General features: G+C 47.5%; 1 protein-coding gene across 2 annotated transcripts in view; it reads right to left on the bottom strand.

Moving 5' to 3' along the window:
• Positions 1-2556: 2556 nt before the first annotated feature.
• Positions 2557-24853, bottom strand: part of LOC120895598 (neuroligin-3) — a 42017-nt gene continuing 19720 nt past the window's right edge. Inside the window, exons 1-13 of one of the 2 annotated variants that reach the window (XM_040299103.1) lie at positions 15473-16175; positions 15174-15394; positions 14748-14906; positions 12214-12402; positions 11933-12128; positions 9540-9644; positions 9077-9272; positions 6785-6973; positions 5812-5954; positions 5024-5625; positions 4699-4848; positions 4489-4611; positions 2557-4181 (exon numbers count right to left, since the gene is read on the bottom strand). In XM_040299103.1, coding sequence (XP_040155037.1) covers positions 2935-4181; positions 4489-4611; positions 4699-4848; positions 5024-5625; positions 5812-5954; positions 6785-6973; positions 9077-9272; positions 9540-9644; positions 11933-12128; positions 12214-12402; positions 14748-14906; positions 15174-15394; positions 15473-15759 — 3807 coding nt within the window. In that variant the 5' untranslated portion in view covers positions 15760-16175 and the 3' untranslated portion in view covers positions 2557-2934. Of the gene's footprint in view, positions 4182-4488; positions 4612-4698; positions 4849-5023; positions 5626-5811; positions 5955-6784; positions 6974-9076; positions 9273-9539; positions 9645-11932; positions 12129-12213; positions 12403-14747; positions 14907-15173; positions 15395-15472; positions 16176-24853 lie in introns of those variants that run through there. The other variant, XM_040299102.1, reaches the window with a different exon arrangement.

Raw genomic sequence — 24853 nt, 5'->3', positions numbered from 1 at the left:
TTGCTGCAACCACCATCCCCCCCGGTTTCGGGCCCATCGAAAGAGGGGCAAAGGGGAGAGGACCGACAATAAATAAGTATCTTTATTTGGCCCCACAGCCACAGACACGCTCCGCTCGTTTCGGTTGTGAATCTTTGTAATGTAATCTGCCCTCTTCCCAAAACACCACTTTCTCTCATACACACACACACACCTTCTAGGAAAGATTTCTGACAGGCTTGCCGGTGATGCTACTTCTCGGTTCCGGCAAAATCGAATCACGAGAAACGCGCCGACAGGGCGGAAGCGCTCCGACGAGGTGGTAAGCTTGCCAATTGTTCGAACCGAAAGCCTCCCCGGTAGGCGGCTCAGGTATGTGTGTGTTGCGTGTGTTGCGTGTGCCGTGAACCCCTAGGAGCAGCAACAGCAACAGCAGTTGCGATAGCAACGAGCTCGCCTACTAGAGTGGAGGCTCAGGCCCTTGAGGGGAGAGAAAAACGGAAATGTTTAAATTCTCTTCCACGCATCCGCTGGATGGTTTTCCTGCGCGGCCCTTGACGGTGCTGCACTTACCGCGCTCGCCACCCGCTGGTCCGCCCTGCCGAGAAATGATTTCTTGCCAGTTTTTTTTTTTGTGTTCGCAATCTCGGCACCCGGTCGACTGCTGCTACGGGGAATCTGTTTCCCCGCGAAGTATGAAGCGTTCGGTTCGCGTTCGAGAAACTTCATGACCCGCCAAGCCTACACACCGGGCCAAACAAGCAGCTCCACTTTCAGCCGCTTCCGTGCGACACGCACACCACCACCGCTAGGGTAGGCTGCTCCGGTAGGATGGGGCATCAGCTTCGGAGAATTGGAAAGGAAGATCCGGCATGGTGTTGGGGTGGGGCGCGAACCCGGTAAGCTGATAGTTGTCAGCTCCTGGCCTGTGGGTTGTCTCCGCTGGCTTGATGGGAGGACAAAAAGTATCGCACTCCGCACACCGTCAAGGGGGGTGGTGCTGCTGGTGGTGCTGCAGGAAATGTGACGGAAAATTCCAACGAACGCGTCCAGCCTCACCGTCGGGCACACCGCGTGCCAATACAGAGCAGTACACCTGTGGGAAAATAGGGGGGCGGAAAACAGCAGTGAAAGAAATGACTCGTGGAAGGTTCATCTTGCGCCCAGGCGGAACCACTTTGCTATTTGCGAGCTTGTTGCCGAGTGTAGGGGTAGGACAAGGGAAGGGAATGCCACCCGTGCTGTTTCTTCGAAATATAAATTCGCTGGAATGTGTAACAATGGTACTGTAAAAACTTTTAACTGACCTGCCATTCAACCAGTTCGCTTTTAAGCATTATCAGCACGAGATTGTTAAATTGTGCCTGAAAGTATGCGATCGGTACGACCGCACATATTTGATGGAGCTTGCTAAATAGCTGAAAACGTGTTAATTATAATTGTTGAAAGGAAAATTGCAAAAAAAAACAGATAAGGAAATGGGACAGTTTTTAGAAAATGGTTGAAAAAGAGGCGTTACAATAGTTTAATACAAATAACATTTAATAACATTTAATATAGAAAAGAAGGTAAAAGTAAAGCTCAGCCCTCTACGATACACTGGAGAAGCGTTAGAATCCTTCAAAGATTCCCAAGCAACATTTTCAGTGTCGATTTGTCGATCCACGCGACCGACCGGTCTACTAAACAAACTAAAAAATATAAACTAAACTACAAAAAATATGTTAAACTGCGATGAAAATGTAAGCTATTTGTTTTAAGATTAATTGAAATCAACGAGATAAAATGCTTAATTTACATGTAAAATGCAGGTTTATTATTATTCATGGTTTCACTTTGATTTATGAAAAATGATCATCGAAAGTTCTTCAAAACATTTAAAGTTTTAAATTAGAGTAACAGTTCTAATAAGTAGAAAAGGTAAAATATTTAAAATATACGTAAATAAATTAAATATACAAGATATAATTATCACATATTCAATTTACTTTTCTGGCCTTTTTGAATCATAACTACATCAGGTACGAGGGCACCAATAGATAAGCAAATAAAAAAAAGTAGGATTATTTTAATGAAATCAATTTTTATGTTCAAAATTGTTAAAATAGTAATTTTTAAAGTCGTTATTACTGTGAATGTTACAGAATAATCATTAAATAATAATAGTATAACGTTTTTTGATACTCATGAATTATGAATTAATCTAATCTTGATTTCTAAGCTTCTATTTTTTTTTATTCATTATTGTTGCTTTTCTCATTATAGCATAAAAATATTCAATATAAGGACATGATAATCCATCCATTTGCTCATCCACGACCTTTAAAGAGGCGTTCAAAAAATGCTGCTTGGGTTTGAGATAAATAGGCGTTACGCGTAACGCTAGCGTAACGTAGAGGGATGAGTCTTCATTTTATCGGAAAGAGGAATTTGTAATGTAACGAGCATACATTTAGGCGCATAGTTGTTCGAGAGAAAGCTCATAGCTCAATCTAAGGCGTGGTTGACCTAGTAAAGTGAATGTATAAAAACTGAATGTACTGTGAATGTATAAAAGAAAAAACTATACACCCAAAGTCTTTTTTCCGATATCAACCGTGTCCACTTTATTTCATCACTGTTTTGTTACAACGTCACATGGTGTACGCATTGGTGGCACCGGCCACGCGTTCCACATTGCCCCAATGCGCTGCTGTGTCGGTCTGTTTGTGTGTGAGTATGAATTCTGTTTCTGTTTCTGGGAAGATGCCAATTATTATGGCTCTCATACAGCACAACATTGTTTGTAAGTTATTTCTTCTATGTACAAGCTTCGACCTACACCAACCGTTCGCCCGTTCGGCCACCGATCGAACGAATCCTACCGCATCAGTACTTTCGTGTGTACAAAAAAACAATAACAAAAAACAACTAAAATGGGAGGTTTCCTCCCATCACATGTTGGCAGGGACATTTCTATACAGAAATTTCCTGTATCTGCACCCGCTTTTTGCTGCTGGAGCTGGCGGGCCCATCGGTTGGTTGCTGCGATTGCTGCGATTGATGGAGATGATGCAGATGCTGATGCTGATGGTGCAGCTGGTGCAGTGAGGGAGGCCGTAATATCCCTGCCGCAGCACTGCCACTGCCACCCGGTACGTGCAGCTCGGACCCATCGCGATGTGTGTACTCCTTGGCCGTCGCCAACGATCGCGTGCTGCCACCGATGGCTGGGGTGGAGCGAAAGTCTTCGCGTAGATCGCGCCTCCGTGTCATGGTCGCGGTGCTGGCCATCGTTGGTCGGGGTGCCGGATTGCCCGTGCCAACGAGCAGATGCGACACTTCGGCCAGATCGTACTGGGTGGACTGGTTGCACAGCTCCTTGGGCAGGCTGACGACGGAGTAGCTGCGGGTGTCGCGCGTATGGACCGGTGGCGGTGCCTGATCCGTGCCAAGCGAGGAGGCCGATCCGGAGGAGGATTGGTCGTCCGATGGGTTCGGCGACACGATGGACACTTTCTTTGGCGAAACCGTACGATTGCTGCTGCAGGACGATTGATGGTGATGGTAGAGATGTTGCTGCTGCTGCTGCTGAAGTTCGCACTTGTGCGAGTGCTTAATGGCGGAGGTGCTGCTGCGCCGCATGGAATTAGCGTGACCGTGCCCGTGATAGTGCGGTGTCAGCGATAGTTCGATTGTCTGTATGCTGTTCGGGCCACTGCCACCGCCGGGTGCTGCCTTCGCGCTAGTGGCAGTGGTGCTGGAAGCGCTCGAAGCCACCCGTAACGGGGCACCCTTCGTGTGGGGCGCCGGTCCATCGTCCTCCTGGTGAGGTGGCGGTGCAACACTGAAGGACGTTTCCTCCTTCACCTCGCCGGAAGCGGCGGCGGCAGCGGCCGCTGCTGCCGCGACCGCGCCGGAAGACGACTCGACCACGTTCAGGCGCGATTCCAGCTCGAGCAGGTTGATCTTCATGCGGGAGTTGCTTTCGCGCTTTTCCCGCTGATAGTAGATCGCGACGAAGATCAGCACGTTGAGGAAGAGCAGAAAGCACCCAACGCCGATCGTGATGGCCAGCGCGGTCGAGTAGCTGCGATGGTAGCTGTTCGTCAGCCGGTTGATCAGGCTGCGGTTGGAGTCACCGTGCTGGGTGGGAAGCGCTGAATTGTGCAGCGGCCAGGAAGCGGATGCCGTCTGGATGAAGGTGATGTTGGGGGGACACTCTGGAAAACGGGGGACCGGAAAGAGAAGCGTGTTCGTGGGCGTTAAGGATAACTAAAAGGTGGTAAAACGATTCGCAAAACTGGACGTTTGAATAGCTGTAGGGCATAATTTGCCTGCGTGTATGCATTTTTCGTAACAAAACGCCTACAGTTATGCAAATCGTTAAGCGTAGATGTGGTTTTGACACAGTAAAGAGCTGTAAGCCATAATTAGCCTACATGTAAGCAATTTGCGTAACAAAACGCCTACAGTTATGCAAAGAATTAAGCGTAGATGTGGTTTTTAACACAGTTTGCAATGACATACCCGTTGAAATGGATTGCAGTATGGTGGAGGCGATCGTTTCCGTTTTGTGCATTTTGGAGGTGGTCGATGTTACAAAGCCAATGTGCATCAGCGGCGGCTCTATGATTTGCTCCCGCACAAGACCTATCCACACGGAAAAGAGAGCAAGAGTGGAAACAAGGTTTTAATTAAGCTCCATTGTCCAACGGATCGCAATGCAATGGACCATACCGTCGTAGAACATGGGATTTTCCTCGCTAAAGTGATGATGTCGCATCGACAGTTCGGGTATGTTGAAGGAAGAGTGCAGCTGAGGAATCAAGCTTAGCCAGAGGGAAAGTTTGTGCCCTCGGTAGTGACTCTTCGGTACAACCTGGCTCCCTGTAAAAGTAAAATGTGCAACAACAATGGCTCATGTACAAAATGCAAATAAAGCAAACTGTTTAACAATATTTTCCCAATACTGTTTTCAACGAATCCTCCCGAGTACATCATGGCCAACCCACAGCTGTCACAGTGCTGTAAATGTAAATATTACCCAGCGCCTCCCGCTTACCTATTTCCATGAAAACCTGATTGGTGGTGTCATAGTGTCCCCAGAACGGTAGATTGTACTTGATGGTCGTAAACCCGCTGTACACGTAGTCGCTGTCCACGCTGTAGTAGCTCGGCTCCGTCTCACTACGACCACCCGACTCGCCCCCGTCCCGTCTATCACCGTTCTCCTCCTCCTCCTCCTCCTCGTCGTCCTCATCATCGCCGCCCCGACCACCGTTGCCGTTCGAGCCGCCCAGCGTCCCAGCCTCCTCGCTCGAACCGTACGCGGCCCCTTCGCTCGAGCCGTACCGCTGCAGATCGTTCGAAAATCTCGTTCGCTTCCGGCGCGAATGCTTCGGCTGGCGGGCGCTCTGTTGCTCCTTGCGGTAGTACTGCTGGAGCTGCTGCTGCATCAACGCCTGCTCGGGCGTTAGCAACGGTTGGGCCGGCATGCCCGGAAGTGGGTTTCGCGGTTGGGGCGGTGAATCCTGCTGGCGAAAGGATGACACCAGCTGACGCATGAGCGTCTCGTTGTGTGGTTTCTTTGCCGAATTCCAGCTACGCTTATTGTTACTGTTCACGAACACATCCATCCGTGGTGTGCGAAGCCCGTTCGGGTTTCTGCAAGGGAGGTGGGTATGGAGGAAAGATAACATAAAACGGTAAAACGGTGATGAGTGGTGCGCAACGCAGCCGAGCAGCGCTTGAAAACTTGACTATGAGCGTTAAATGAGACAACAGCCACGGGGTGGCTCCTCATCGGTTTTCGGTGCGGTTCCCATTGCGCCTCGGAAGACGGATACGTACCCTGTTTTTACAAAATTACACAAATAGCGCATCACGGTACTGCTGACCTGCATGTCCAGCCGGGTGAGGGTGAGTGGAAACATCGGTGATGGTGAGAATCCTAATGCAAAAGGCACATCCTCGCCTCGAACGGACCCAGTTCGCTGATGAGCCATGAGAGAGAAAGCAGAGCGACAAAGGAAATAGAACGCACTTTACTAACTTGAGAAAATTAATTTTATGAGCTTGGCAGACGGTACGCTACGACCACTACGACTTGGAACAACTTAAAATTACTTGATTGTCCGGCAAAATGTGTCACCAGCATTCAACAGCAGCGATGTGATTACAGATGCCATGGTAACAAGGCTCGGTTGGAACAAACCGGAAGCAAATACATGAAAGAATTTCTACAACCACTACCGGGCCAGTACGACATTTTAATGAAAGCGGTACGGAATTCTGTCTGCAGTAAGTGGGTTATGCAGAGTGCAATAAGAGCAAACATGACTCGCTCGGGTTTTGAACGATGCCTGTTGACCTCACAAGAAATTATTTATGGCAGGATTATTTCCATAGTATTTGGCCCTTTGATGTCAATCGGAAAATCCTAAATTGGACTCGAGATCAACAACATTCGTGTACTATCAACTGCTACTGGCAAATGCACTTTGCTGATGTATGAAGTCTGGAAAGGGTTACTTATGGCCAATAAACTCTTTTTCACTAATTTCGGCAATGCAACAGGGTTTTTCATTTTGTAGCATAGCCTATTTGCAATAAAAAGCTACACATATTGCATAACTTTAGGCGACACTGAGCGTTCCACCCAAGCGCAACATACAAATTACCCGTAAAGTATGCAATTCGCACGACAAAACTATTCCGCTTGGTGCAATTCAAACCACGTGCCACGCTCAATGAAGTCTTATCTGTATAGTACTTGTTGCCGGGCTTCTGTAGTATTAAAACATTTAACGCTGCTGCGCCTTACCTGGGGAAACTTCCACTCGTGCGACTGGTGCTTAAAGTGCAGAAAGTACGACCGTCCACCCTGGAGACTGTGCAGGTGGCTTAGCTGCACGAGCGGTGCCGCCGTCAGCCCGTCGCTCAGCAGCTCCAACACTGCGTCCCGGTATCCGTAGGCGCTTCGCGGCGACCGTTCCCAGTTGGTGTATTCGTTCTGCAAAGTAAAGTGACGCAAGAAAAATAAATAGAAAATACCAAAAATACATTAGCACTGTCAAATCCTCACGGGGTTTTTTTTTTTTTTTTTTTTTTTGGTGGGGATAATTGAAAAATCAATCAACCCTCAGCTAAATCAACCAAAAGCAACGGGGGAAGGGCAAGAATAAAACGTAAAACTCGTGTTCGTTACCACAGTTTCAGACGGAGAGAAGGGGAAGAAAAAAAATTGTTAACCTCCGCCCGCGCTGTGGCAAATCTGTCCTTTTCTTATTCGCTAGATAAAAGTTATTCCTTCCGAAGGCGTTTGGCGGCACGGCGGGCAATCGAAAATGAAGGACAAAATAAATGTCCCTGACAGTTGGCTCGGTTCGGGCATTTATTTTCTGCCATTCGCTCTTTGGCGCGATCCTTTCATCGCGCGCCCGGCGTGCTGGGAAACGGGATCGAACATTCTGCAGCGAGGAATTCGATTTCGGGGGCCGCCCTGCCGCGTCTTTCAGCACCCATTTATGAGATAATTACCAATTTATGGATTTGAGCCCTTCCCTGTGCTTCACTTGCCTGCGCACGGTTTTGGCGAAGCGTTAATAAGATTTTTTGTGATTAATTTAGCAACACTAGCCGGTTTGCCGCTTAGCAGCACCGGTGCCACTTACCCCCTAGTCATTAATTTGCCTTGGCTAATCAATTTAAAGGCATATTGTAAGACTCACCAAAATGCTGTTCGTAGGCAAAGGTTTAAGAGCACTTTTCGATAGCTTCGAAGTTTTCGAAGGAAAGGCAGGCATAGGAAAACCTCAAATAGGCTTGAGAGGGATTTAGTTCCGAGCTTAAGCATTTTTGTTTTTTCAAGAGCAACTTTCAAGTGAATCCAGATGGCAAATAAAACGTGTAGTTGCGTATACTGTAACCACTGAGCTTAAGAGCTTTGCTTTCTTTCTAATTAAAGTTGCATGAAAGACAAGCAAGACGGCGAGAAGAGTGGCCGGTTTCACTGTTCCCACGTTAGCAGTGCCTTTGCAGGGTTTCTCTGGTTGGGGTTTTTAAGATATCTAAGCAAAAGATGAGATATTTTTTTATCTTTTCTGTCATATGTAGTCATATTTTCACAGTACAATTTAATTTTCTATGGCATGTTTTGTACAGTACTTAATTTAAAAACATTCGTCTTTTTTTCAAATATTTAATCAGTTTTCAAAAATAGTCATGTTGCATAACTTTCGGCGCTTAGCTTTTCTATCTAGATGTACATGCTATGTATTATTATATGATGAAATATTTAATTTTATTTAGTTAAATAATCTATATTCTTAAGCAATACGGCCAAAGCCGTTCTTTCTGAATAAAAAAAATAAACTATATTCTCACAGCCTATACCATGTACCAAAAAATATGCGCAACATAAAAAGAAAGGGTAAAGAACTCGGTAAACATTTGACCAAAATTCAACACTCAGGATTGCGCTACTAACCCTGCCCACTACCGCCTCTGTCGGATCTCTAGAAACTTCAAAAAGGAAACCATCTTCGATGGAACTTCAATATGGTATAAAATGTTTGAAGCTCCGGTGTTTGTACCGTTTGCCTCTAAATAATTAAATTGCTTTTTATTGATTAAAACGTGCGACCACCAGCAGCGGTCGGAAAATCGGAGAGCGCGCGTTATCGTACCGTAAGCAACGCCCCCCTTTTCCTCGGCACATTTTTTAATGCCCCCCTCCCCCCCTCTCCATCTTTCCTTTTGGCATCATTTGGGCCCAAACCACCGTCAAGTTTGAGTTTCATTATTCACCTCCAACCAGACAACTTCCGACAGCCTCTGGCCTTCCGGAGTTGTTATTTTGCTGGGGTTTTTTTTCTCTCCCGCCTGTTTGAAGTATCAACTCAGGCGCGGGCCAGCGACGAAACGGCTGCGAACCGCGCGTTCGGGTTGAGGAATTAAACCGAATTTGCTTAAAGATAGTTTACGCTCTCACTTTGACTGCGGTTTCGCGTGTGCTGAACGCAGCCCCGAACCGAACCGGGAGCTAACCACAGCCACGGGCGAAACACTACCGCCGCCCGCTACTGTACCGGTGCCGAGTCCGCCACTACCTTACCTTCAGTGCCGAGTAGATCTCGTTCAGATGATACCGGTAGGTGTTGCGTACGAAGGTGCGCAGGATGCGGTCGCGCTTGGTTTCGTTGAAACCGAACTCGAGATCTGCCGCCGTCAGCTCGAGGTAGGACTCGTACGTCGTCAGCCCGAACAGGACGTCCTGCTTGTGGAAGTTGCTGAACTCGATGCCGCTGGTACTGCGTGGAGGAATGTGGGAAATGGGAACGAAATCAGCAGAATAGCTTTGAGTGTAAAACTTTACGCAAAGGTAAAGTTCCTCGCGGTGCAAAGGTCAGTCAGGGAGGAGGGACGTGTGATCGTGCGGAGAATGATGATATGGTGATGGCGGTGGTGGTAGCAGGTCGGGCCTCCAAACATCGTCGTCATCATCATCGCCACCACCATCAACATCATCACCATCATCATCATCATTATTGTTATTATAATCATCATCAGCATCTTACCTGGCGATGGCGGAGTCGGTCGGTATTTTAAGATTATTAATAACGGCCGCTTTGGCCGGTGTTATGACGGTTCCGTCGACAAACGGTGCAAATCCTGGCAAAAATCTGTTTTGCCGCCGGGAGCGGCCGGTAAATGAAAGGTAGGAAATTAAAATCACAGCACAGGATAATCATTATCGGTGGATAGGAGAGTTTGTTGATATTTGCTCGCGTCCGAATGTACCGTGACCCCGGGCCGGGAAAATTCCCGAGTAAATTATATTTATTTGAGGAATTATTACATTTTCTATTTAATACAATACGAACAGTAAATCAAAAAATTGGTGATTTTCAAGCTGTTTTGCACTTTTGTTTCAGCGCAGTAAAGGAATAAATGGTGCGTTTGCTACGCACCATTGCCGAAACCGACAACGCCCCAATTTGTGTTTACACTTAGTGCACTTTAATGGATGAGTTCGTACCGTTCTGGGACCGGTATAACACATGTAGGAAAGTTTTAAGTGGCAGCAAGGCAGCAGAAACAAAACTGTACACACCAACGACAACGACGTCGGTGTCGGTCGAAAGTGAGTAGGTTATGGGTACGAAAAGTTAGAGTGTAAAGTTTGCTCTATCGTTTCGACATTCATGCGTACAGGAAAGGCTTGTTATGGCCAATTTAAACAAAAAAGTTAAACTTCATGTACGAATTACTCTTTTACGCTTCAGTACAATTTTGTACAGCTGTATTTTGAAGGCACAATTTAATGTACTACTTATAGTAGCAAAAATAAGCTACACACATAAGCCTTGTGTCATCATTACGAATATCAACCGCTGCCCAAATGCTTGGTACAGATTTGTGAAACAGTTTTAATCACGTTTCAAGTATATATTGCATTCAATTAACAAAGCTCGTGCCTACCGACATGCAAATGAGAGTGAGTAGCAATTAAATTAAAACATTCAACAAATTCGCTCCATGTACATTGTAATCGGTGTAGGGTGAAAGGATTCCACAAAAACCCCTTGCTAGAAATAATTGAAACGTAGGCAGCTGCAGACGCATAATACATACTAATGATAGGTACGGGAAGGTAATCGGTACGAGCAAGCCGAACGAGTGAATTAACTTTTCATACGGCAAATATTGAGCGTTCTGGGAAGCGGTTAGCAAACATTCGGGCGTCTCGCTGCAGCTAAGGGGCCAACGAGGTCACACTATTTTCAATAGGCGTATGTTAACTATGCTATTAAAATGATAAGATAATTTTAACAAGCGCACGATGCAGATGCATTACCCATCGCTTGACATAGTTCCGTGAAGATGGGAGGTGATTATTTTGTACGCTAGTTTTAGTGACAGCACCGCATTGCAATTAAGGTGCATTAAAATCGATAACAAAAATTGAATCTGTTATTGAGAGCTTAATTATTTTTAATTGCTTCTCTTGCTTTTTTTCAAATATTTTATTATTTCATCGCTAGTTGACAGTAACATTCATTATGAGTATTCCAGTTTGCATGTCCATTAATCTGTCCGATAGCTACTCATATTGCTATAATATTACTATTTGAGATTTCATTTTATATTCGTTATTTATGTTTTAGTGCATTGGACATTATGTACCAGTTTAACGATGCAAATAATATAGACTAATATTTTCTTTCGTGCGAAGCAATTTTTGAATAAAATGGTAATTTATTAGAAAAAAAACTAAAAACATTGAACAAATAGAGTTTTGCGCAGTAATTCTTGAGCAATAGTAAGCATTAGTATTCGTTATGCGCCTAAATGTATGCAATTACCTAAAAATACCTCAATCGGCAATCTACTATCCCTGAAACAGCATTATTACCCGCACTTCAAGTAATTCATCGATTAAACTCTTTATCGTGTTTGTATACAGTCCATTAATTCCAATTTGGAGTTTCGGGGCTGTTCAAAACATAGTAATAATCAAACAACATTACTGTAACCGTAAAACACTTTTAAAATCCCATAAAGTAACAATTAGCCCATTGGCTCATAACTTTTGGTTTGGCTACAAACACTCATACACACACAAAAGGCCAAATCGTACGCAAACACTACGCCGAGAAAGGTCCGAGCGACCGAGAAACGTGGTGACCGTGGTAAAACCCCTCATTAAAAGCATAAACACTCCGAGGACAGCATGAAACATTTATGATGTAAAATTAATGGACGACCAGGTCGGTTGCCCGGGTGAGCCTTTATCCTTTTCCCTCTACCATCGAGGAAAGGCGGATCAGGAAACCTCCTTCAGTGGGAGCTGGCAATAAAAGTGACTTTCACATCGGAAAAAACAAACACGGAACGGGCGAGCGGTACAATGAAGCAGGAGCGGAGCTGGACAGAAGAATTAGAAGAAAAAAAAACAAAGTAAACTTACCTAGGACTACTCAACGATATATTCATAAGCTCCGCAAGTGATTTGGTCCGCAAACAGGGGGCCAAATCTTCGTTCACTACGTCGCCCGTGCATGAGGTCTGTTGGGCAACTTTGCGCTTCACGGACAGCGGATCCCGCTGGATGGCCCACGGTGAAAGGGCGGACCCGCTCAGCAGCACCACGCGGTGAATCAGATCTGAGAGAGAACGAGAAAGCCAGCAGCTTGAAGGAACCGTCCGGGAGAACACACTGGAAGGGACAACAGCGATAAAAAAACTTACCTCCAGCCACCGGCGAGACGGCGAGGATGTTGGCGAGAGCCGCACCGGTCCCGTGCCCCATCAGCGTAATCTTTGCCGGGTCGCCCCCGAAGGCGACCAGATTCTCGCGCAACCAGTGCAGCCCGGCCACGAGATCCATCAGTCCGAAGTTGCCCTGAGCACTTCCCTTAGCACCAGTTTTCAAAAAACCTAGCAAAACGAACCAAACGACGGACAATATTGGTTGAAAGTCGGAAAGGAAAAACGCCGCTCCCTTGACAGACTGGGTCGCTTAGCCTACGCAATCGTGCTCCACCGTGCTCATCATCTCCGCTCTGGTTTGGCTAGTCGCTCGGGTAACGGTGTCGCTTTAGCGCTTTATTTGAGTTCTCTTCCATTTCCAATTGCACCGTCCATTTGATGCGAAGAATATTGTTTCCCAACGACCGGACCAAAGCGTACTACCGCTTTCGGTCGGGGAAACTGAAGCACAAACTATGAACTTTGGAGGGAAAAAGAACAAAAAAAAAGCAGCGAAAAAGCAACGAAACACCCCCACAAGATAATGATCTTGCTAATTTGCAAGATTTCATTCCACGAAATGGACGTTGCGTCCGTTGCGTTTTCTTGCGAATGGCAAACGACGCTCCTTGCTTCGAATTTGAACTCGATGCAATCATATCAAGTAAATAAAAACCCCCGACTGAAAGGATACCGCTTTCGGATTGTTTACTTGTCCGTTCGCTTCGCGTACAACTTTTCATCGCGGAAATAGTCGCTTAAAGTTTGGATTGTCAGTCAGCGGCAAGTTTCCGTGTTTGTGCGTTGTATGCTTTTTTTAATTTTCTGTGGTTTTCTTAATTGGAGAAAAGTTAGTTCGTTCGAAAGTCAGTTCCAGCTTTTAATTGACTCTGTGCCGTGAGACAGGATCGGGAACGGTGGTAAAAACGACACCGCTCATGATGCTTTGTAATGGAAAAAATGACTGTAACGATTTGCATAATGAATTCTTACTTGTTTTACTGTGACACTAATACAATCCTACTCAGTTATTTTGTAAAACTTTATAAATTATGAGTTGAATCTGAACATCTTTTATCTTCAATATAGCGTCCTTTGCCGCCACTAATCGCGTATAATTTGTAGTAAATATGATTGTTTATAATCATTTGAAGGACCTAACTTAAATATCAGTTAGTTGTATTTAAAAAGATTGTCAAAGGAGCAAGATGTAATTTGCCTACAATTGAACGCGGTGTAAATAAAGAGTGTCCACTTGTCCGGTCTTGTAGAGCGCCTAGAAGTATGCAATTAGTGTACTTATATTGTGGTATAAGCAAACACGCGCGGGCCGCGTAAGTGGAGCGCATGTACAGTTTATTAATTTTTAATAATGTATCATTTTCAATCAATTAGCCGGTCTCGTAGTACAGTCGTCAACTCGTACGACTTAACAACATGCCCGTCATGGGCTCAATCCCCAAATAGACCGCGCCGCCATACGTAGGACTGACTATCCTGCTATGGGGGGAATCAATTAGTCACTGAAAGCCAAGCCCACCAGTGGGTACAGGCAGGCCTTGACCGACATCGGTTGTTGAGCCAAAGAAGAAGAAAAAGAATCATTTTCAATCAGAAGTTATTATTATTACTATAAAACTAATTACAAAAGCATACTTAGTAACTCTCATGTATACCTTCAGGCGCTAAACAAGATCACCAATGATGTATTCTACACTATTGACCATGGTTGTTTACGTAGATCAATCAATGAAATTAAGTACTATTTTCCTTGTCGCATCGAGTCGAAATTGAGTCGTCACACGAGACTGTGTCCATCTATCCAGCCCGGTCAGTGTTTTATTTGTCTTTCTGTTTGGTGTGCGCGTTCTCGTCAAAAGTTAAGCATTGCCCTTGCAATCATCTCTCCACTTAAGCTAAACGCTACACGACCCTATACAACCAAAGTTTTTCCGGCCATGAAGTTCATTCACTCACTCCCTCAGCTCGTTTCGACGAAAGCCACAATGTGAATGATTCGCTTTCTTTTTGCTGCCATACACCACGTGCTTTGGCTGCACATCGTGAAACATTGTATTCAGGGAAATAGTATCTGCAAACGACACCCACACACACACATTTTGGGCATCATCAAAACCCCGCCAGCGGTAAACAGATGTGCTCCGCCCTGTGCTCCTCATTATTGCTCAAGTCGTGCAAACAAACTTCATAAAAATGTCAACAGTTTCTGTGCAACAATACCAACAATGACACAGGACACGGGAGCATGAAGTTTTTTCGAAACAAAAAAGAACGTACACACATAAACACAACACACCTGCTGCCTGGGAAGTTTGTGAGCTTTATTGGAAACTTTTCCTTTTGTTGTTGCGAAAAGAAAACATCAAATGAGGGTATTTATCTAGTGGAGCGCTTCCGATGAGCACGGCGTAACGATGGGTATGTGGCAAAGATAGCGTGGGCCAATGAAAAGGAGAGCAAAGGGAGGGATGGGGACGGGATTAAGAAAAGGAGAGGCGGGGCGTCGTACTTACCTAAAACTCCTAGCCTAAAATTTATTGTAACTACGATAACATTCCCGTTCATTGCAAGCGTTGAACCATCGTAATGGTTACCAGAGTTCCACTCGTAGGACTCGCCATGGATATATACAATTGATGGTTTGAGGTGATCTGGCCGATGTGCTGTATCGTCTGTGTGCCACGTGTTGCAGTTTAATGGACAGAGAGTACATCGGCCGTAGTTAAAGTTAGGACAAAGCAAGGGTACCATTTGATGGGGCATGCCCGATACACTCGCACGAACGTTGTTGGTTCCTGCGGACGGCTTCACTCCCACAATGCTTGCAGTCGTTCTCGTAACCGTTCTACACTGCAATGCACTACGGAATTGAGGCCGGTCCGAGGATGCACTTCTTCACATGGCATCAACGTGGGTCGGAGATTCACTGTGGCGCTTACCTGCGTGTGGCACGTACAGATTAAGATACAGACAGTCCTCCGACTGGTTGACCAGCGTCGGTACCAGCCGCCGGAGCTGCTTCAGTCGATCGATCGGCAGATCTCCCAGCACGCCCGCATCGGTGCCGTCCAGCTTGGGCAGTTTCTGCGGGCAGACGGGCGCAAACCGATCGACCAACCGTGGCGCCTTCCACGTAGACGGCGTTACTGGCGGCATGTACCTGGAACGGTGGCGTAAGCAAAAATAAAATCAACACGATTAGCAAACGTCAGCCATCCCAGACAGCGCCCATACCTACCTAAGACTGCCGATTGGAGGTGACGCGTACGGTACACCCAGGAAGCCCTCGACGACCACCGGCACCGTCCGGAAGACGATGCCGCGCAGTGGTCCATACTTCGTCTTGACCAAGCTGTTGCTATAGGTGATGTTGTTGAGTGAGGTGGCAGGCCCGGGGCCAGTGCCGGCCACGCCCGTCGGCACCATTCTGCCCGCCCCGGTAAGCCATAGCGTGAGTAGCAGGAAGACTACAGCCAGTTGCCGATCGTGTTGCCGTCCGTCCGCGCGTCTCCCGAGTGCCTTCATTGGCGGCGCGATCGTTGTTGGACCGTAGTCGGAAGCGGATGCGGCACTAGCATGCTTCGGTGGCGGGCCCGTTGCTCCCCGCACTATCCCAACCGGCGACGCGGGCGATGGCGCCGACGACCATTGCCGTGGTCCGCGGGCTGGACGATGGCCGGGTTCGGCTTGCTGCTGTCCCGCTCACCACCATTCAGCCATACCAGGACGGATCGATCGGCACCCTGGAGATGGAAGAAAACCGGAAGTGGCAAAACGTTACTGTCTACATGGCTTGTAGATCGACAGTCACAGTCACAGCACTAGATCAATCACTGGTGGCCATCCGCAGAAAAGCGGGTGAACCACAGATCCCGGATCTGCTCACACGGAGCACCAACGCAGAACTACGCCAGCACGGTCCCGGAGCTGCCCGTTTTATAGACGGACAAGCGCCCAGGCCTGGTGCAGCACCAGGGTGTAAATGTCAAAGACCGCAAAGTGATGACACACTGCCATCTGCGAGAACCATTCGGGCGGGAACAGTAATTAATGTTTCTGTATAAAAATGCACTGCGGAAGGAAGAAAACACACCACACAACATGTTTGCGCACCGTTGCAGGCTTTTGATATTCCATCATTAAAAAGATGCATTCTGCCACTGGGATTAAATGTTTACTCTCGACTACTTTTCATTCCACTCGTCGCACAATAAACTACCCATTTTTTTATCAATTGCGGTCCGGAAGTCAGCAAACCTTCACTCCTTGAGATGGGGACGGCACAAAAGACGTCCCACCCATAGCGGCACGCGCGCATGAATAGGATAATGGTTGATGGTTTACCGATGCGTATCCTGCGCCCTGTGATGGGTTACGGACTAAAAAGGATCCGGCATTCAATATCTACACGCCAGCATCAGAGCCAGAACAACTTCCACCACCTCCGGTTTGCAAAGAAAAGAACCGGGGGGGGAGTGGAGCCGGTGGCTGGCCCTTCCTGCTCGGAGCGTTCACTGTCAGTGGCGCTTCGCCTGGTGCTTCTTGGGCATGATGATGATGCTTTGCATATTTCATAACCTCATTTCATCTATCCAAACAGTCATCACAAACGGGCCGGTGGCGGCTTGGCGTAGCATCCATTTTGCGAGACACGTTATCGATAAGGTTGAAAATCGTAATAAAAAAAAAGCGAAACAATCAACGAGAACTAAATGATAACGTCCCGAAACGACCCAAAGCGGTCCCGAGCATCGCACATTACATACTCCATTAGCATCCTGTGATGTACGAAAAACCGGGGCCGCCGCTCGCAACAAGTCCAGGCAAACGCGCGTACCGCCAGTTCCGTAACGGTTGATTAACAATTTGGACCGCTTTCCGGGTGCCACGGTGCGGCTCGGTGACGCGTAGCTGATGCGGTGAGAAAATCACCTTCGTTTTTTGTTAGTGCTTCTGCACTGCAGGTCTATTAGACGGTGGGGGTTAGGATAGGCTTTTTCGTTTGCTTTTCACTCTCGGCGTGCGCTAGTGTGAGGCGTACTGATATTTCTTGTACCACCTTCCAGCGCAACCGGGAATGGGAAATGGGAACGCAGGGCATGCTCCGGAAACCGTTTGGCAACCGATTTCCCAAATTGACAGTGATGCTGCACGGAGCGGGATGCTTAACGGGCTGCCGGGTACTTGTGTACTTAAGCGGCGACACGTCTCCCTGCCTCTTTGCCCCTCTATATCTCGGGTCGCTGGGGGTTATGTATGCACAATGCTGCACACACACTAAACTAGGCCACGGCAGGGGGTCTTGCCGGGGGGGGGGGCGTGGTACGATGAGCTAAGCTTCTATATCCGCCAGCAAATATGCATACATGATCCAGATGGTAGCGCTCGTGGAGTGGATTCGCAGTGCTTTGCGCTGTGTCCCGGCACGACACAAGGGTTGACAACGGTTTTCCAGTGCCAGTTCTGCATGAGTCAGAGTTCGATTGAGTCTGAGTGTGTGTCTGTGCGTGTGTGTCTGTGTGCTTTTGTATGTTCTACAACGAGAGAGAGAGGAATGGTTGAACAAAAAAAAAAAAACGTCGGGAGACCCCGGCTGTCATCCGCATTTGACTTTTTGGCTCCAGTCCGGATCAGTACGTATATTGAGGATGAGTGCAGTGGAAATGGTTGGAAACACAAAAACTCGCCTCAACCAAAACCCTTGTTTTTTTTTTGTTTTGGAGGACGTTTGCTGACCCCATATCTTTGGGTATCCTCGTCCTGCTCGCCCCTCATCCTGCCTTCCCCCCACTCAAGTACTCAAGTTTGCGCTTTGTTTAAACATTAATTATCAATCAGTCCATCCGTCCGCGGAAGGGCGCAGGGCGGACGGGCGAGCGAGTGAGCGAAGAAGTACAGCCCAGTTTGTTGTTTCTGTTTTAATTGGTTGTGTGGAATGTTGGTGCTTTGTTTTAATTTTTCTCCACTCGCCGTGGTGAAATGGGCTCCCGGCGGGTGGGTCTTTCCGGATCGTTGAAAGATATTCGCCCGTTCGTTTCGCTAGTCCGCATCCGCGGAAGGGCGGGGAAGCGCAGCGCAGTGCTGTGACCGGCGTCTCGGTCTCGTAACGCTCTGTCCGGACTAGGGCTGGTGTAGAATAATTAGGTTAAACTCTTCCCGCACTGTGTGACACAGTGTACATGCGCAGCGAGACCAACTTCTAACCAGCTTTTCGGGGGAAGCAATTTTGGCCATCCGCCCGAGAAACTACGCTCGTCCCGCGATGGGCAAAGTATGTGCACTGTGCGCTGGCAAGTGAAACTTTCACACTGCCCTGTCTTCCCTTCACCCCATACACACACACACACACACTCTGGAATGCAATCCGTGGAGGGTTTGGACAGGCACCGGAGCGCCTGCCGGCCTGCCAGCATCCCTGTGCACGGTGGAAGCATTCCAACGAGGGTAAAAACAGCAACAACACACACCAAAAAAAAAACCCTTCGAAAAGTCGTAAACTGGTGTCCCCGTTGCTGTCGCACGCGCGGCAGTAAAATTAACCGCCCGAAAGTATGCACGCACTTGTCTCATTCGACGACTTTTGGTGTGCGGTGGCTGGGCCGAACTTTTCCTCTCTCCTCTTTTTTTTTTGTTCTGGGTTTTGTGACCGTTTCCTTAACTTCTCGCTATGGTTGGGTGTGATAGAGTGAGCTTCCGCTTTGTTCACTGGCTGGCCTTGAATGGAATTAATTTTACGAAAGTTTTTCTCACCGCCAGCGTGTGAACGCCGGCTAAACCTTCCCGCCCGGGGCCGGCAGTTGCTTCCGGTGTCAGTTTTATGAGTGTACTATGTCCGACGCTTTGAACGTAACGACACAGCAAACAAAAAAAAAAAGAACAAATAAAGCCCGCTTTTGAAGTAAGCGACGGAATGATGGCAAACTGTTAAGCTCAAGGATTTTTTTTTGGGAAGAGGAAGTACGCTGACTCATTTACAATAAGGTCGCAGTGAAAGTTTTGTTTCACTTTGCGTAAGTCGCATGAAAGGATTGGAAGTTGATATCAACAGCTTCGGGTGAAGTCATTTCTTAATTAGGAAGAGTTTTTGAAGCAATGAGCAACGGTAGCACAGTGACCAAAAGGTTAAAATACAGCTGTAACAAGATGTACTACGCCGATGCAGAGCCTAAATGTATGCAATCCGCAAGTACAAATCGCTCATTTCCACACAATCATCAGTATTAAACTGACAGCAATTTATGGTTTCATCAGCAGTTCGTTTCCCAGCACACTTTAGCCAAACTCGAGGCGATAGTAGTAGTTTCCCGATCTGCACATACAGCAGATAAAACTGTGCCACTTTGTTCTAGAAACCCTCTCATCCCTTCCCTTCACTACATGGAATGTGATTAAAGTTAATCGGTGCCTTAAAAATACCCCCTGACCCCTGCCCAGAAGCTCCTTGAAACTCATTACCCCGAATTTGCTGGAACGCGTGCAGGCAAAATAATAGACGAAAAAGGGATTGACATAATTTTAATAGCGTGCCTTTATCTCGGAGCCTCCGATGACCGGAGCGTTTTAAATATTTATCGCACTGGCTCCTACGTGCCCCGTTTTTCTGCCTCGTGCAGCACTTTATCGGAGTGCGGTCCCCCACCCCGGTGCCGGGCCGGATATGGAGGCAGTGCCACAAACACAGGCAACCGTAAAAACAGGGCAAATTATTATCCCATTTCCTGATCCCTACCAGAAAAACCCTTGCTGCCCCTGCCCCGCTCTTCCGTCCCAGTCGACATCTTGCGTTTTAACGACCCGGCCCCGGAAAATCACGGGCCAATAAAACGATCTCCTCCCGGGAGAATATTAACCAGCCGAAGCAGGAAAGATTTATCATCGAGTCAAACACGCCATTGTGACACTGCGGAATTAAACACATGCTTAACCCGGGCGGCAGCTTCAAAGCACCCTCGGCAAAAGGCCACCAGTGCAAGAAAAAGTCTTGAGAGGAAAAAAACATCGAAGAAAGGACCAACAAACAAGAAAAAAAAGTACACGAAGGGATAACAAAAAACAAAACAAAAAAAACTTTGCTGGTAGCATATCCTTACATCAGTCACAAGCCGCCTTTACTGATGCTGCTGCTGTTGCTGGCGCTTCAACTTCCCCATTAATCTTCCAGGCAGCTGTCGCTGCTACTTCCGGCCCTAGGTGGAGCGTGACAGAAGGGGAGAGCCGGGCAGAAGTATCGCGGCAATTTCGGGAAAACGAATTCTTAACCCACATAAGCCTCTCCCGGTTTCGTCCAAACGCTCTGCCAACCGCTCCGTACCCTGTGTTCGCGCCTCGTTAATGCGATGTGAAGCAGTGATCGATAATCAATTCGAAGAAGCGAAATCATTCGTTTCCATTTGACCCGGTTTGCCCCTGCCACCCATGCACCTGCCACCGCTCTGCACCTTAGCCCGCGCTCGAGCTTTGTTTGAATTCCTGCAGGAAATACAAGCACAAAGCTTTTCGAACAGAAGAAATTAAAAACCATCCCACCAGGCCTGGGCCTTCGCCCTGCGGCTGGAGCGTCTGGCTAAGGCGCACGCTTTCGACTTTTTAAAAGATAAGCTGCCCTGGCAGCACCGTTGTCCTTTTCCAACATCCGCTCCGCTCACCACCAGCCCTCGGATCCTGCTCCCCATCCACTTACACGCTTCCACATCCCGAGGGAAGATTGAGCCGTGGAATCGAAAGACAAGGAAATAAATGCGTCCCGCTCAGCCATGGCACTGTCGAAAGCAAGCGCCCCGGCGATGGATAAATCAATTGCTCGGCAAGCGAAATACGGAACGATGAATTTGCATATTTCTTCATCTAGCCCCAGAAAAGCCCCAAAACCCAAGCCCTCCTCTAAATCATTCCCAGTGCCTCGGGACACTGACACACGCACGCACACGTTGTGCGCTACTTCAGAAGCGCAAGCAAGCTGCCCCGTTTTTTGGGGGATGCAAAGGTGGGGCGAAGGGTCAGGGTGACTTTCTGCACACATGCAAATTGGAAGCACACACTGGCACCATATTTATGGGCAGAAGCACTCCCGGTTACCAATAAGTCAAGCCACTTAAAGACGCTTAACTTATGCATTATACCGGGCGGAATGCGGTAGGTTTGGAATTGAATTAAAAGTTTTAATTTAATCTACCGCAAATCAACACCACCACCAACGGCAGTGGAGGATTTCTAGCTTTTGCGGAAGCTCTTACTTTGCCCCGGGCGTAACACTATAAATCACTAGCGACTAGGGGGGTGGATTCAACGCGTTAGCCTGCAGGGTCAGCCAAGGTGGGCCATTTGTTGATGAACATGTGTAGGATTGTAGGAAATTTATTCGACTTTCCGGGTTTTGGAGGGGTCGAGCTAGTTGAAAGGTCGTGCGAGCGAATAAAGACAAAACCGTACATTAGCATGAGAATGTATTTGCAAAAGTAAAACATTGCCTGTAGACTGTAAAGGAGGTATGGATAAGTAAAGGAAGATTATAAATTGCATACTTTCAGGTGCGTTCTGGATTTGTTAAAATGTACGCCTAAATATAGGCTATTCGATATTGGATTTAGCTTATTAGACAAACTAGTCTTTGAGAGAGTTTTTTTAAATGTTGATAAACTTGTTCTTCGATTCAAAATGTCTTTTCAATGGAAAAAGAATAGCAAGCAAATTCGTTTCACATAACGAGAATTATCACCTATCACCGGTTAAATACAAATGGCAGCTGCCATTCTGTCAAGTTTATAAATGCAATTCAATTCGAATGCAATTCAAATTTCAACAAACCCATTCAGACATGTAAATTGAAGAACCAAACGTGCAGAGTACGCTTGGCATAACATAAACCTTTTACTTGTAAGTCTCGCATACGTCACGATGGAGTAAATGACGGAGAAATCAATCTCACTTTGCCATTTTTTGTGCTTTCCGCTCAGCCTTTCCAAAGAATCGGTAAATTACGGTTACATTTCGTTGACTTTCTTTCCAATTAATCCTTTAATGCACTAGCAAAACCCTTTCCTTTAGTGGGAATTTCGCGCTACGCTGCTATCCTGCAACAAGAGGATTAACTTTCAACGAACAACCCACACGCCTATTTGTAGGCAAATCGTTATCACTTTGCAGGAGCTTTGCTCCTGCTTTCGGGCGCTTACTTTAGTGCCAGCAAAACGTGGCCCATTTTTCACACCTCCGCTGTCCGTTCCCGAGCGACAGCAAAAGGATGTGGCAGGGCGTTTTATTTTTCAAAAATTTTCCATTTTTTCGCATGCCACTATACAACATTTCCCGTAGGACTAATCGCCACCACCCAAACCTGCCCCGGACCGGTGTCATAAATATTTAAAACAGCGTTCACTGTTTTTTCCCCGCCTTCCTGCGATCGACGCTTTGTTTTTCTCCGTAGTTGCCAAATAGAGTGGAGAGTGTCGAAATTCCGTCCAGCCAGGCTGTTGCTTCTCTTATTGTTTCACTTTCCCACCGAGGCCATTTCCAATATATTCCTGGGGTTTTTCGGAGAGTTTTTTTTTACCAATTTTCGCCTCGCTTTCCCCCGTAAAAACCGCAAACCATTTCTGTCCCAGAAATGGTTGCAAAAATTGAAAAGTTACCAAACAAAAAAACAAACAAAAAAACGATCAACGATTTCCCCGAACAGTAAGCAGCACAGAACGCATACCGACACAGAACGGCACACGGCTTGGGAAAAACCGTCTGGAAAGGCCTCGCCAAAATATAATCATAATCGAATCATCGTCCTGCCATGCAGCCATTCATAAATTCATGATGATTTTCTCGATGATTTGAAAATCCCACCGGGATTTTCCTCTGCCTCGCCTGCATGGTAGAGTACGGTACATGCAATGGATGTCTGAGATGGGAAAAGCTCAGCCCAACTCAGCAGCGCAAGGAAGGTGGCCTGTTCGCTGGAAAATGAGGCGTTCGATTCTCGGTCTCCCGATTTGGTACGTCTCGTGCGGCACCACTCCGACTGGCTCCTTCGCATCATTCCTCAAACCACCATCACACGGGTGGAGAGCAAGCATGACAGCAGCTAGCTCCTTTTTTCCATTCTGCATGTGGCACCATCAGCATCATCTTTGCGTTTGTTTGTTGTTTTTTTTTTTTTGCCCACTGGCTCGCATTTCGATGTGGACGATCAAACGGACTCAAAAACACTGTGGTCGGGTTGGCCGGCACGATGGTTGGGCCAGAGGCTCGTAATAACTTTTCCCTCCCAGTGTGGTGTGGCGGGGAAGCCATCGGAACGCAACAATAACGGGCAATGAAAGAAAAGGAGAAAAAAGGGATACTCTCGGCGGCGGGATTATAGGTTACACTTTTCTGACAGCACACCCGCCGACCCGGCCAGAGTGGGTGCTAGGGGGTGTTGGGCAGGCAGACCGGGCAAAATATTTGTGCTTCCCAAGGAAGTTACTTGGGCATGGTTTCGGTCGTCCTTTCGCTCGTACAACGCTGGGCTTATTTATCGCTTCCCAGCATTGACGTACCGAAAGGCGTCCCGGTTTCCCTTCCGCCCACCCAAACCTCGGCCCGTGTCGAGGCGGAGATTTGCATGATGTCGGAAAACCGCCAATCAAATCAAAATACGCGCTTCACCATTTCCGTCCTAATGTGTGGTTTCACTTCAAACGGAATTACAAAGCAGCAGCAGCAGCAATGGCGGCGGCCGCAACACCAGCACCCCGTGGAAACAGATTTTGTGCGTATCGTGCCGGCTCCCTGCGGGTCCGTCACACCAGTCACTCCCATCTTGCCCTAACAACACGATGTTATTTTTCTGTTTTGTTTTCCATTTCTTTTTGCTGTCCCTCCCACTCGCTCTCGCTGTCGTTTTGTTGCACTCCGGACTCGTTGCGCTAATAGAGCCATAAGCGCTTGGGCTGCCTGATCCCCGGCCGCCAAGCGCGCAAATTGTTCATAATTGTAATGGATGCCCGCGTTGTGTCGTGCGTTGGCGCCTCAGCTGCCGCTTCCGGTGTGCGCACATCGTCACGACACGGCCAACCCGCACACGGCTGCCGGCAATTCGGCGGAGGTGGTGTTAAAATATTAACATTTGCATACCTTTCGGCGAAGTTTTGTTCAATGGATGGAGATGTGCGCGTGTGTGTGTGAGGCTAGGTGTTGCGGTGGGAGCGGAAGCGTGTATGTGGGCTCGCGTTATACCTTTTGCGCGAAAGCATACGCACGGCGCAACGAACACACTGGGCACTGGGTGTATTAGGTATCCCAAAACAGACCGGCCTGAAGCTTTGCTTTTTTTCTAGCTAGCGGACAGGCAAGCCCTCTAAACGCACACACACACACACCTACACACATACAGCATGGTGTATGCATAGTATTAGGATGATTTTATATGTTTATGTTCTGCCAGCTCCGATGATAACAACAGCATCCGGTGAGTGGCCTTTTTTTGTTGTTGGGTGGGTGTTGCTGTTGCCGGCTTCCGCCAGCACATGTCCTGCCCGGGTTTGCCGCGCTCGTAGCAGTGGGCCGGCGGATTGTGTTTTATTCGGTTCCTTTCCATCCGTTCCTTTCTCCCCCTTAGAACGACCTACCAGCCCACAAATTGCCGATG

The sequence above is a fragment of the Anopheles arabiensis genome, chromosome 2 (genome assembly GCF_016920715.1).
Source record: "Anopheles arabiensis isolate DONGOLA chromosome 2, AaraD3, whole genome shotgun sequence".
Taxonomy (NCBI): domain Eukaryota; kingdom Metazoa; phylum Arthropoda; class Insecta; order Diptera; family Culicidae; genus Anopheles; species Anopheles arabiensis.
The sequence above is the reverse complement of the archived record's forward strand: the minus strand, read 5'-3'. Positions and strand labels throughout refer to the sequence as shown.